The sequence below is a fragment of the Triticum aestivum genome, chromosome 1D, assembly GCF_018294505.1.
Source record: "Triticum aestivum cultivar Chinese Spring chromosome 1D, IWGSC CS RefSeq v2.1, whole genome shotgun sequence".
NCBI lineage: Eukaryota > Viridiplantae > Streptophyta > Magnoliopsida > Poales > Poaceae > Triticum > Triticum aestivum.
This window is the reverse complement of record NC_057796.1, coordinates 10,578,260-10,590,494: the sequence shown is the minus strand read 5'-3', so window position 1 is coordinate 10,590,494 and position 12,235 is coordinate 10,578,260. Positions and strand designations below refer to the sequence as shown.

Below are 12,235 nucleotides of genomic sequence, written 5' to 3'. Positions count from 1 at the left end.
ACGTGGGTCATGTTGCCTCAGTCTGTGAATGCATACTCTCAGTTAGGTTGAAGCATCAATTAAGAGAACACCTTTTTTCGAATACCCACTTCAATTGGGCAATCAAATTTCATGGACATGCCTCTTTTGAGGCTCAACAACTGCATATAGTCGCTAGCATGAAATTTGATTGGATATACAGTACTCACCATACGAACATGTGGGGGAGAATAGCAGAAAGGAACACCAGGAAAGACCCAGATAAAGAAGAACCACTGTATGAAAGAAGTTGAAGTGCCACAGTTAGATTGTGCCGGGGTAGTTCATCGTGTCCAAGGACAAAAATAATCCAATATGTCATTTCTTCATCTGAAACACATTTGGCAAGAGTTATAGAAGAAAAAGTGATGGTGGAAGTGGTGGACTGTTATTACTATGAAATAATGACATCAAGGTTTATGAACGAGATGTGACATCAAGGTTTTCGAAAACACAGATGAAGAAGCAGCTTTTTTCTTTTTCTTCCAATAGTACTCTTCAAGCAATTAAAATGACAATGATTTATGTTATCGCCACTCCTACTTTTTACTTGATGATCAGGGAAAGTATAAGAATATGGTATTTGGCGTCTTTGAAATTTAGTCTGGTATTCAAATTTCTAGAGGCATTATTTCTCACTTTTTTGTAGAGATTTAAACATATGACATTTAATAAGTTTAATGTAACGTTGGAAAAAAAATCACTGTAGAAGGGTGGAGAAAAAACATACATTCCATTTTTCATTGACAAAAATATTTTTTTGAAAGGTTTCTGTAGCTCCAGTTCTTAGTGGGAATCGAGATTACTACTAACATAAAGTATTAGTTTACCACCTACATAAGTAGGGAAAAAATCAAACGAAAATGATAATTCGAATAAATGACTTGGCAAACCAAGTTTTGGAAGAATTCAATTTAAAACTAAGGTATGTCACAAGTCTTCGGTATTTCCCCCCTAAGAGCATCTACAACCGTGCTCCCGAAACTGATCGGGTGCCGGGCTGGTCAGTGCCCGGTCACAAAACATGCCTTGAGAAGTTAAAAAATCCTAATAAATCTTCAAATATTGAAAGTTGTTTTAAATTTCTAAAATTCTAGTTCCAAAAGCTGATTTTTTTTCTAAGTTCAGAAATTTTGTTTCAAAAGTCGAATTCTTGAAAGTTTCAAGTTCGAGGTTGGGCAAAGATTTTCTAAGTCAGTATTACAATTTCTGAAATTGCCAAAAAGGAAAATTTCTAAAAGTAGGAAGCACAACATAGGGGAAGTTGCCCAAAAAGGGGTGTCCAAATTTGACCGCACTACCATTGGATGGCGGTGCACCAAATAGCGATTAGCGACCACCATCCGTCGGGCAGGAGAGACGTGGTCAAAAACCAAGTCGGGACTATCCGTTTTTGAAAAGTCGTGCTTGGTTGGACTTCTGTTATTTTTGGAAGAACACTGCTATGCGAACAACAAAACTGCGGCCTATTAACGGCCTACACGTGAGGCCACCATTGGATGCACTTGGCCAGCACTTCTACCCCACTCGATCTGAGTGTCGTGTGCATATTTCCGGCGCCCCCAGGCGACCCCCGGGCGCTTGGGTTCGGCTCAGAGTCGCCGGCTGTTATTTCGGCCCAAACCGGCGCTAAATGAGATCCTGGGACGCGACTGGGCCGATTTTCGGCTGCCGGCGCTAAAAAAACGGCTTGGGGGGGGGGGGGGGGGGGGCTGTTGGGGGCGCGGCTGAAGATGCTCTTAGGGCTGCTGCACTTGCACCGGTAGGCCGCATGTTGACTCCAGTGGCGGATCCAGGACCCAGGCGCGCATCATCATGTCTACTGTAGACGCACTGTAGACGTACTGTACATGTAGTGTAGCAGCCTGGGACCCGGGGCTTGGACCAAACCTGGCTCCGCGCCTGGTTGACTCCACATACTATATTAAGTGTTGCATTATCACATGCATAGGAATGATACATGGAATTCGTTCAGGTATCAAAAGTTTAGTACGTAGCACCGCAGGTATGGGATCTAAAATTCTAGATGCTCCTGGTCTGGTATAACTATGTAGTATATATAGAACTTACAAGTACATAATAATAATACAATTTTTAAAGGAAACTTTATAACCGCATCAATGTTTACATGGACGGACAAAATATCTTTAGGATGACCTAACCAAGTATGGCGACCAACACGTGGAGTAAATGAATGTTTCATGAGATTGTGAGCCTTGACATTCAAGGTCCTAAACTCATGTTTGAAAGAACACGAAATAAAAGTACTAGCCTATGATTTCACGTGCAACTGCTCCATATTGCGCCACACTCCTTTCTTCGGTAGCATCAACTGAGATCAGAAGCCGCTCAAATTTTGTTGTCGATGTGGTAAAGATGAAAATGAAATGCATCTTTCATTTCTTTGTGATTTTGCTAGAGCAGCATGGTTTGCCCATCCTTGGTACATTAAAGTTGATCTTCTGATTCAAAATCATCACACTATGCAAAGTGTTGTTCTTAACTTGCTTAATATGAATCACCCACATGCATCTATACCCAACATTTTAAACTTTATGTGGTGCATTTGGAAATCTAGAAACGATTGCCTTTTTGCCAGGCAAAACTCTCTTACCTCATCATATTCACATTGCTGCTAAGGCTTTGGCTGGTCAGACTAGTAGTGCACTACATACTTCTAATCAAGAACAGGTTCAACAAAACACACTTTCCAATCAGGTTCCTTTGCCAGGTAATACTCTCAGATCTGATTTGTTAATTGTTGGTCCAAATGTCTTTTCTGATGCAGCTTTTAGAACAAAGAAAGTCCCTGGTTTACAGCAAGGAGAAGTGGCTACAGGTGTTGGTATTTTCATTTCAATTCCCTCTGATCAGGGAGGAATCAATGTTCAAATTCAGGCTCCGGCTTCTGCTACCGCCACTCCTTTGCAAGCTGAGACTGTTGCTCTTGCAGCTGCTGCTCATATAGCATCCCAGATCAATATTGCTCAGCCTACTTTCCTATCTGATTGTCTCTCTCTTGCTAGATGTGCTGCTCTCTCTAATATTTTCGACCAATCTGTTCCTTGGAATATTAGAAAGGACCTTGCCATCTTTTTTAAATATTCTACTGCTCTGCATTCCAAGGTGTTTCATGTTTCTAGAAAAATTAATGGCATAGCTCATAATCTTGCTCTCAGCAACCTTTTACATCTCTCAGGGACACTCAAGTGTGTTGTTTTGCTCAAAATCTATCTTCTCTATCTTGCAATATTGTTTCCCTCCTTTCAAATTTCCATATGCCTGGTGTTAATATCCATACTGTGCACTACTACTAATGCTTTTGCTTCTTGCTTCTGAAGATGCATAGAGCCTTGTTTGATGTTTTTGCAGGATTTGTTATGGCGCTTTCACACAAACTAAGGAAACACTCTCTGTTCTTCTCTGGGGAAAGTTTCTGGACTTGTTTACATGATGAAGTTGATGTTCTTAGTCATGCTGTTCATTAGTAGGGGTTGGTCCCTTGCTACTAGCTACGACTTGTATTCAGCTCTACATGCTGAGATTCTGCTGTTCCTCCCCGTCTACTTACTGGCAGATCTTGTAACTCTTGTTGTACAATGTCTATGAGCTGAATAAAATGGCACCTGTTGGTGTCTTGCTGGTTCAAAAAAAAAAAAAGCCGCTCCAAAGTTTTCAAAACAGTTGGGTCGTCGACGTAGTTGAAAACAGCCGTCGAAGCGCCACATAATTTTTTCGCACGTAGTAACTTTTTTCTAAAAAAGTAAGGCGCACCTTTTGCCAAATTTGTGAAGTCAAATAATTTAGGGAAACATTTGGGGCCGGGCACCGGCGGAAACATTGGGCCGGTCTCCCTCTTCCTCGCGCAGCTCGCAGCTCCCCCACATCTCGCGCAGCTCACCGGGGCGCGCGCCGCCTTCTTCTTCTGCCCCCTCCTCCCCACCCCTTCCCCATCCCTCCCCCTCTTCCCGAGCTGCGACTGGGCCACCACGACCTCCATCGCCGGCGGCCAGGCTCCCCTCGCCGACTGCCATGGCTGCCTGCCGCCATGGCCAGATCCATCCCCTACCTCAAGCCTTCACGCGGGCGCATCCCCTCCCCCCCTTCCCCCTCCCCCGGGCTGCGACTGGGCGACCACGACCTCCATCGCCAACGGCCAGGCGCTCCCTCGCCGGCCGCCATGGCTGGCTGCCTCCATGGCTAGATGCAGCCCGCGTATACTAGTGTTGCAACCGTCACCTAGAACAGCTTCAACAGTTGTTGAAAAAAGCTTCAACCATAGACAGAAAAGCTTCAATGGAACTGCACAATAAGGGGAAGCTGCAACCGCAGTTGTTTTTTGTTACTACTCGTGAAGTTTTTTGCTACATCCATCAGGCGGAGCTGCGACCTCGCGACGATGACAACGACGATTTTTGTTGCAACCGTAGTAGAATTTTGCTACTACCGCTAAAGTTTTTGCTACATCCATGTAAGACGGAGTTGCGACCTCGCGAAAGACGGCGACGGTGTTTGATTTTTGCTGCAACCGTAGTAGATTTTTGCTCTACCGCTGAAGTTTTTTGCTACATCCATTTTAAAACGGTGTCGCGACCTCGCGAAAGACGGCGACGGTGTTTGATTTTTGCTGCAACCGTAGTTTTTTTTGCTACTACGGGTGAAGTTTTTTGCTACATCCATTTAAAACGGTGTTGATTGACTGACGGCCGCCGTCGACATAATTTCCTGCAGCGAGCATCAATGGCGAGGGGCGGCGGCCGAGCCACAACCATCGCCATCAAGAGCTGCAACGCAGGGGGATTTGTTGCATGGGAACTGGCGACGAAGGACAGCCGGCGAGGGCGGGGACTGGCGACAAGGACGGGGACCGGCGACGAGGACGGGCGGCGAGGACAGGCGGCGAGGGCGGGGTCCGGCGGCGACGAGGAAGACCGGCGAGGATGGGGACCGGCGACCACCGGAGGGGACAGGAGGCGCGGCGCCGCGCTCCCCCGAGGAAGAAGAGAGCTGGGGCGATTCATTTTTTTTTGCTCAAATCCAGCGGCTGCGTGGCTCAAATCGAACGGCCCTGGCTGGACCGGCCGAAACTTTCGGCCGGCGCACCGGCGCCTATAAGTGCCCAATAATTTACCATATGGGTCATGTGATATTTAATTTGTGAAGTCAATCTAGATATGAGGCTATCTAGACCGGATAAGAAATAAGGATTGGGCCGTGTATATATCCTGTGTCTGTTTCTCCAACGGAAAACCATCACCAAAGCAAAACTGGGCAGCACATAATCATCTCAACAAATTCTTGATTTAACCTCCATCCATTGAAAAATCACATGAATTGAACCATGCATTGTTCTTGGCTAATTAGCCCCCTAACACATATGCTGCCGCCAATAACCTAGTTCCTGATGCTAGCTAACACTTAGCCTAAAGAACACTGACTAATTTATTCATTCATTTGGATCAGCAGGTGGCCTGCACGGTGAGCACGCCGGAGTCACACCCGGACCCGGCGCGGAAATCCTCCGTGTGCGGCACCGTGCACGACTCCTTGCCGACGCACGCCGCCGTGAATGCCGCCAGCGCCGCCTTGGACTCGCAGCCGCCCTCGTAGGCACCGCACTTGCCGCGCGCCACGCCGAGGCTGGCCACGTCCACGCTCGAGATGGTCCTGCCATGGCTGCACGCCAGCGCCACCTGGTCGCCGACCTCGGCGGCCTCCGCGCACGCCGCGCCCACGGCCACGGTGTGCAAGTTCACTCTAGTCGGGTCGCCGCCGGCCTCCTCAAACAGCACCATCGTGTTGGGCTCACCGGCCTTGAGGAAAGACCGCGGCACGTGGTAGAACCGCTGGGACGGCTCGTTGCAGCCGGTGAGGCACTTGAGCCCGTCACCCTCCGCCTTGAACGTGCCGCGGTAGTCGCACTGCTTGCAGCCGCCCATGTCTGCCGCGACGTAGGACGGCCAGTAGCGGCCCAGGTTGTTGCCGTTGACCCACACCACGCCCTTGCCGAGCCCGAGCAGGTCCGCCACGACGGGCTCCTCGCCGGCGGGTGCCTCGAACGTGGCCTTGTACCAGGTGAATGGGCGGTGCACCGGGATGGTGCCGTTGAGGCCGCCGCTCCATTGGCTGCGGTCGTCGGCCTTGTCGAGGTGGGTCTCCCTGTACTCGCCGGCGAGCCCGGCCTTGTATGACCAGGAGCTGTTGGAGAGATCGTAGGCGGTGGTGTTGGTGACGGTGTCGACGAGCTTCACCGGGCCTCCAACAATACCGGCGGGCATCATCTCAAACAGCGCGCCGTAGTTCTTGAGGCCGATGGTGGCGCTGAGGAGGGAGATGTAGTTCTTCCCCGAGTGGAGCTTCACGGGCGTCTCCATCTGGAAGACGAATCCACCATTAGGAGAGTGCTGCTTCCCTGCATGCAAGTCAATCAAATCAGTTAATAGCTAGCTAGCTCCATCAAATTAACTAGCTAGCGTGCCATCCCAAAACAAATATTGATCAAAGTGAAAAGGAGAGAAGAAAACATATTTTGGGTTACTCACCAACAAGCTTGCCGTTGACGAAAGCGTAAAGCTCATGCCCGGTCGTGTTGACGTGCAACTTGTAGGTCGCTTCCCCCTTATGCTCAAAGCTGCACATTTTGAGCATCAGAAACTAGTTTATATTTTTCAAACTTATGAATACATAGGTTCATGCATGTATATAGTTAACACATGATGCATGGGTTCAGACGTAATTTTATGTGTTTGATTACCTTGTCCTGTACCATAGGTAGTCGCTCTGGTCGCCTGATGTGGCGATCTGCTCGAGAAGCTCGTTCTTCCTGAAGTTGCCCTTTTCGTCGGTCATGAAAGGCTGGAGGTTCACGGGCATCCACGACCAAGCCAGGCTCTCCCTCACCGTTTCCACCTCGGGCCTCTTCACCATCACCGAAGTCTGCGTCTTGATCTTGGCGCTGTTGTACGCGACGGTCTTGCAGTCCGGCAGGATGCTCACGGACCATGCAGGCACGACGTGGGTGGCACCTGTGTCGAGGGTCACGTTGACCTCCTTGTCGTCGAATTTGTTGCTGATGAAGCAGGCAGAGGAGTTGTCCAGCGTATATTTGGTCATCTACACGTACGTAGACATTGATGAACCAAATGAATCGATTTTGATGTGAATACCATTAAAAACACTAGCAGGATTTTTGTATATGTATGTCAATGTTAGTTACCGTGACATTGGTGCTGCTCATGTTGGTGTCCTTGTAGTCGCCATGGAGCAAGATCTTCTCCATGGATTTTAGGACATTGTGGAGGTCCTTGAGGTGCCCATATTTTGGCTGCCTGATGTTACCTGAAAATCATAATCATAGATCAATGCGAGATAAACTTAATTGTTGAATCTTCAAAGACATGTGTTGCAAACAAATTTGTAATAAGATGACATACCATACTCGTCGAGAGGGGCATCGTAGTCGTAGCTGGTTGTGATGTAGGGGCCACCTGATGTGCGGCCAAAGTTGGTGCCACCATGGTACTGATCATATGTACATTGACGATCATGCATGTCAAGAGGCAAATGTAAAATTCAATTCAAGCTAGAGGACGGAAATGTAGAAGAAAACAAGGTGAATTATTAAAGCATGAATTAGTTAGTTAATCACCATGTAGTAGTTCTGAAGGGATCCACGCTTCTGGAAGAACATGGCGACGGAGAAGGCGATGTCCTCGGCGGACCGGTGGAAATCAGGCTTGTCCCATGCTTTGAACCTAATTGTTGTAATAAGATATAATGTTATCAGTTTGAAAATCAGCATAGTACATGCAAACTATTTTCATGCATGCATGCATGTGGATTGCATAACAAAATATGAGGAAAAATAATTATGAATCAGGTATATGACGTACCAGCCAGTCCAGTTCTCAGTCCAGATCTTGGGGATGTCGGTCCTCTTGGGAAACCAGTCGTGGCAGTAGAATCCGTTGCAGGTGTTGATCTGAAAAAAAATCATTAATATAGTTTTAAAACCAAAACACTTATGATAAATAATTTAAGAGTTTTCCAACGAAAAAAGAAATCAAATAAAAACTGACCACGTTGGACGGGACGTCGTCGTCCTGCTGGCACATGATCCACGGCACGCCGACGTTCTGCTTGTTGGCCATGGCGGCGCACCAGTGGATGTACTCGGACGCCGACTCGTTGTTGTTGAGCTTGCCCATGATGTTCCCGTACTCGTTCTCGATCTACGCATGCATGGTAACATTGAGGATGCATCTCTTCTTTTAATATAGTGCAAGTTAAGTTTTACAGCATATATACTAATTAATACGCCCTATACGTACATCAATGGTAGATGAGTTACCTGAGACAGGATGATGGGGCCTCCCTGACCGGCGAACATCTTGGCCTCCTTGAGCTTGTCGACGATGAGGGTCGTGAAGGTCTCCATTTCTCTCTACATTATTTTTTGTTTACAAACTCATGATTCATTATCCTCAACTTAATCGTCTCTTTTTTACGTCAGAAAATGATTAATTTATTCAGAACATTTCAGAATGCGTATACCTCGAAGGGGTGGTTGTGCATCCTGAACTGCATGCCGGAGATCTCGCGCAGCCATGCCGGCAGGCCGCCGTAGTTCCACTCGCCGCAGATGTAGGGGCCGATGCGGAGGATGGCGTACATGCCGGCGTCCTGGATCTCCTTGAAGAAGCGCACGATGTCGTAGCTCCCCTCGAAGTTGTACTCCCGGCGGCGCGGCTCGTGGCCGTTCCAGAACACGTACGTCTCGATGGCGTCCAGCCCGCCCTCCTTGGCCTTCCTGATCAGATCCGGCCACATCTGCATGCACGCAACGATCGATGGAGACACACGTGTATATAAATTCATTCATTCATGGAAATTACCTCGGTAGAGGTCGATCGATCAGGAGCGTACCTCCGGCGTGCTCCTGGGGTAGTGGATGGAGCCGGAGATGACGATGCGGCGCTCGCCGTCGATGACCAGCGCCCGGTCGTTGTACGCGACCTCCGTGCCGCTCACGGCGGCGAGGGCGACAGCGGCAAGCAAGAGGAGGGGTAGCAATGGCGCGCGCTCCATGGCGAGAAGCGATCGAATAGACAGAGAAGAGAGGAGAGGGGCGAAGTGGATGTGAATGGGAGACGCTGCGTATTTATACTGTGCGGAGATAGATGGGGGATATTAAGATAAGCATGCATGCATGCGCCATGCACGCATGCAGCTAACAACTGTTAGTTATCCAGTGTGCTACTCCAGTGGATAAAGTACTACTCCAATAGATCTTATCCGGGCTCTCCCGATCATGCATGCATGCATGCCAACACCGGCGGCCTTTTTTTTCTTTTCCGGGAAACTTGGGACTTTTTTTTGTGAGGCATTTGATTGAACTTCAAATAGGTTTACATCATTTGCAATACTATCTAAGATAAATATCGGCGGATCCGCATAGCACCTAATGGTGAGAGGTCCCTCCACCCTACTCGCCGACAGATGAGCTACCTTATTGCTTTCCCTAAGACAGTGAACAAAAGAAATACTACAGAAATTGTGAGCTAATTCCCTCAAAACAAATTGTGAGCTAAAAAGTTGCATTCTTCCTAGATAGCAGCAGCTGGACCAATGGAGTTCCCATCATCCTGCTTAATCTTAATGACCTCCATGCAATCACAGTTCACAATGACCTTGTTGTTGCATCCCGAATTTCTTGCAAGAATGAGACCATCTCGGAGAGACCGAGCCTCGGCTGTTGCTGCATCTGCCACATAGTTGATCGCACGTGAACTAGCAGAGGTAAATCTGCCTCGGTCATCCCTGATCACCGCGCCCGTTGCACCCGAGCCAGCATCGACAGAAAAACGCAGCGTCTACCTTTAAATTCGCAAAGCCTTCAGTTGGTCGCACCCACGAAGCCTTCAGTTGGTCGCACCCAGCAATGTCTACGGACCTTGTTGTTGGGCTTCGCTACTCCTAGGTAATTCATGCCTTGGGCTGAGCGCGAAGGAGTTTGAACATGTTCCCCTCTCATAATGCGCCTCCGATCCCACCACATGTACCAGGCGGATTTCGTGTAATCTGAGGTGGATTCCCCCCACGAAGCTTCACCCACAGACTAGGCGAGAGGAATAATCAGCATGCTAGATCCCCAAATCCATTCCCAGCATGAGGAACGACCTAAGTCTGAGTGAATCCACACCAAAATCCTTTCGCATTTCACTAGGGTGTGCGGCCGTACTACACCTGTGATCCCTAGTCATCGGTGGTCGGAGGAGTCTGGGTGGACGACAGCACCACGGGGCTGCGGGGTGTGGCGAACATGGGGGATGGAAAAGCTCATGAGGTGGAAGGAGTGGAAGGCAGACTAAAGAGTCTGAAGCTTTCCGATGCAGAAAAGAAAATCAACAAGATTGGGAAGAATCAAGCTTGCTCCTGGGAGGTGAGTAAGCTTCAGGCAGTGGGTAAGCTCCTATCGATAGAGCAGCTAAAGCAGAGTATTTGGGAAGAACCTTGAGAGGAGTCTGGTGCCCTTTTTCTAGAGTTGAATGCAAGGACCTTGGGAGAAATCGTTTCCTCTTTCTATTTCATGATGAGGGGAGTAAGAACAAAGCAGTAAAGGGAGATTTGGTACCCATCAAAACAATTGATGATTATCAGTTTAAGCAGATTCCTATATGGGTTAGGGCTTACAGCATCCCAATGGGAATGATGAGCACAGAAACAGGGAATCTGGTGGGAACCCAGATTGGTGAGGTCCTGGATGTTGAGTTATTACATCATAATGAGTTATTACATCATTGGGTGTCACTTTGGATCCATCCACTTGAAACTAATCCATGGTTCTTTCACCCAATGACATAATAACTCATCGTTATCATAATATCATTAACAACTTATCACCATAATACATCATTGTCATATAACAACTCCTCATCATCATCATTTTCATCCATGAGACATCATATAACAACTTGGTCACTAGTTATAATAACAACTCCTCCTCCTCATCATCAACTCTAACACATTGTAACACATAATAAAAACTTCTCATCATCATCATAGTCATATATAATCAACACTAACTAATTGTTCTTAATACCTAGGACCTACTCCTCTCTCCTAGATAAAATACCATAAAGCAGATAAACCGGTCCATCTCCATAAATGGAGAATGGAGATAAACCTATCTCAAACTTGTGGCTTGCGCACATTCATTTTGTCTCCAATTAGTTGCGTGTGGGCATTCATCACTTTGCTCCATTCTTTGATTTTGAGCCTTCCATGGTTTGGAGAAATTGTATATGCACTGTGGTAAGCCTTCGAAGGAGTTGGTCGTAAGCTAACCATATGCATATCACCTTCGATAAACATCAAGTCAGGTACAACCTCCTTCGGGAGCCTCTGTTGAAAAACGTAATAGTAACATATATAGTTAGCAGTGTAGTTTACTTAAGAATAATGTATGCAATGAAGTTGCCACCATTAACAAAATCTTGCCAAGTTTTTGGCAATGAAGTTACCATCAAGCAATTTATGGACTAGTGGCACGTATCTAGTATAATTTGGGCTGATAGAGTGATTGGTTTTAAAGGCCTCAACATCTTCTATGAATGAGACAAGATAACCTTTCTCCTCACAATTAAGCTCAGAGTCATAGCTGTAGTATGTGTTGTCTACAACCTTCCGAGTATTTCTTGAAGATAAGAAATAAGCTGACAATTATAAATAAATAAGGTTAGTACCGACAAACACCAAATATTTTTAAATTAACAATATAAATTACTTAACTTAACAAATTAGTTTGACAAACTCACACCTAGGCAAAACCAGAGGCATATCCACATCCACCCAGATGTCGATATTATCATCATCATCATCATAATCTTCGGGACGAATATCAAATCTTATTTGCATTCCCTCCTCAAATCCATATGCCTTGCAGAGAGCTCCCAATTAGAGAAACCGAAATGGGAGTGATTGACCGCATTGTACAACTTAACCAGAAACTCATAACCATGTTTAGTTCTTAAGTGAGCCCTCCTCGTCTCCACATTCTCAAAGTCATCTAAACCAAAACCAAGCTTCTCCAATACATATGGTCTAGCATGGCACGGGATGTACTAGTCGAATTGGAAAAAATCCAGAAATTACATGTTGACAAAAGAAGCACAAGTGATGATATCAGTCACGATGAAATGCTTGTCGTTGCGTACCG

The 12,235-nt window shown here is 46.9% G+C and overlaps 1 protein-coding gene across 1 annotated transcript; it reads right to left on the bottom strand.

Annotated features, from left to right (window-relative positions):
* Positions 1-5,291: 5,291 nt before the first annotated feature.
* On the bottom strand, positions 5,292-9,162 carry LOC123162765 (beta-galactosidase 1). Its single transcript, XM_044580531.1, has 11 exons — positions 8,944-9,162; positions 8,572-8,847; positions 8,369-8,461; positions 8,097-8,249; positions 7,911-7,999; positions 7,667-7,772; positions 7,452-7,539; positions 7,235-7,356; positions 6,773-7,131; positions 6,561-6,649; positions 5,292-6,430 (listed from the first exon to the last, which is right to left on the bottom strand). Exons 1-11 carry the CDS (start codon positions 9,103-9,105, stop codon positions 5,478-5,480), a joined length of 2,490 nt encoding a protein of 829 aa, XP_044436466.1. The 5' UTR covers positions 9,106-9,162; the 3' UTR covers positions 5,292-5,477.
* Between the last annotated feature and the right edge of the window lie 3,073 nt (positions 9,163-12,235).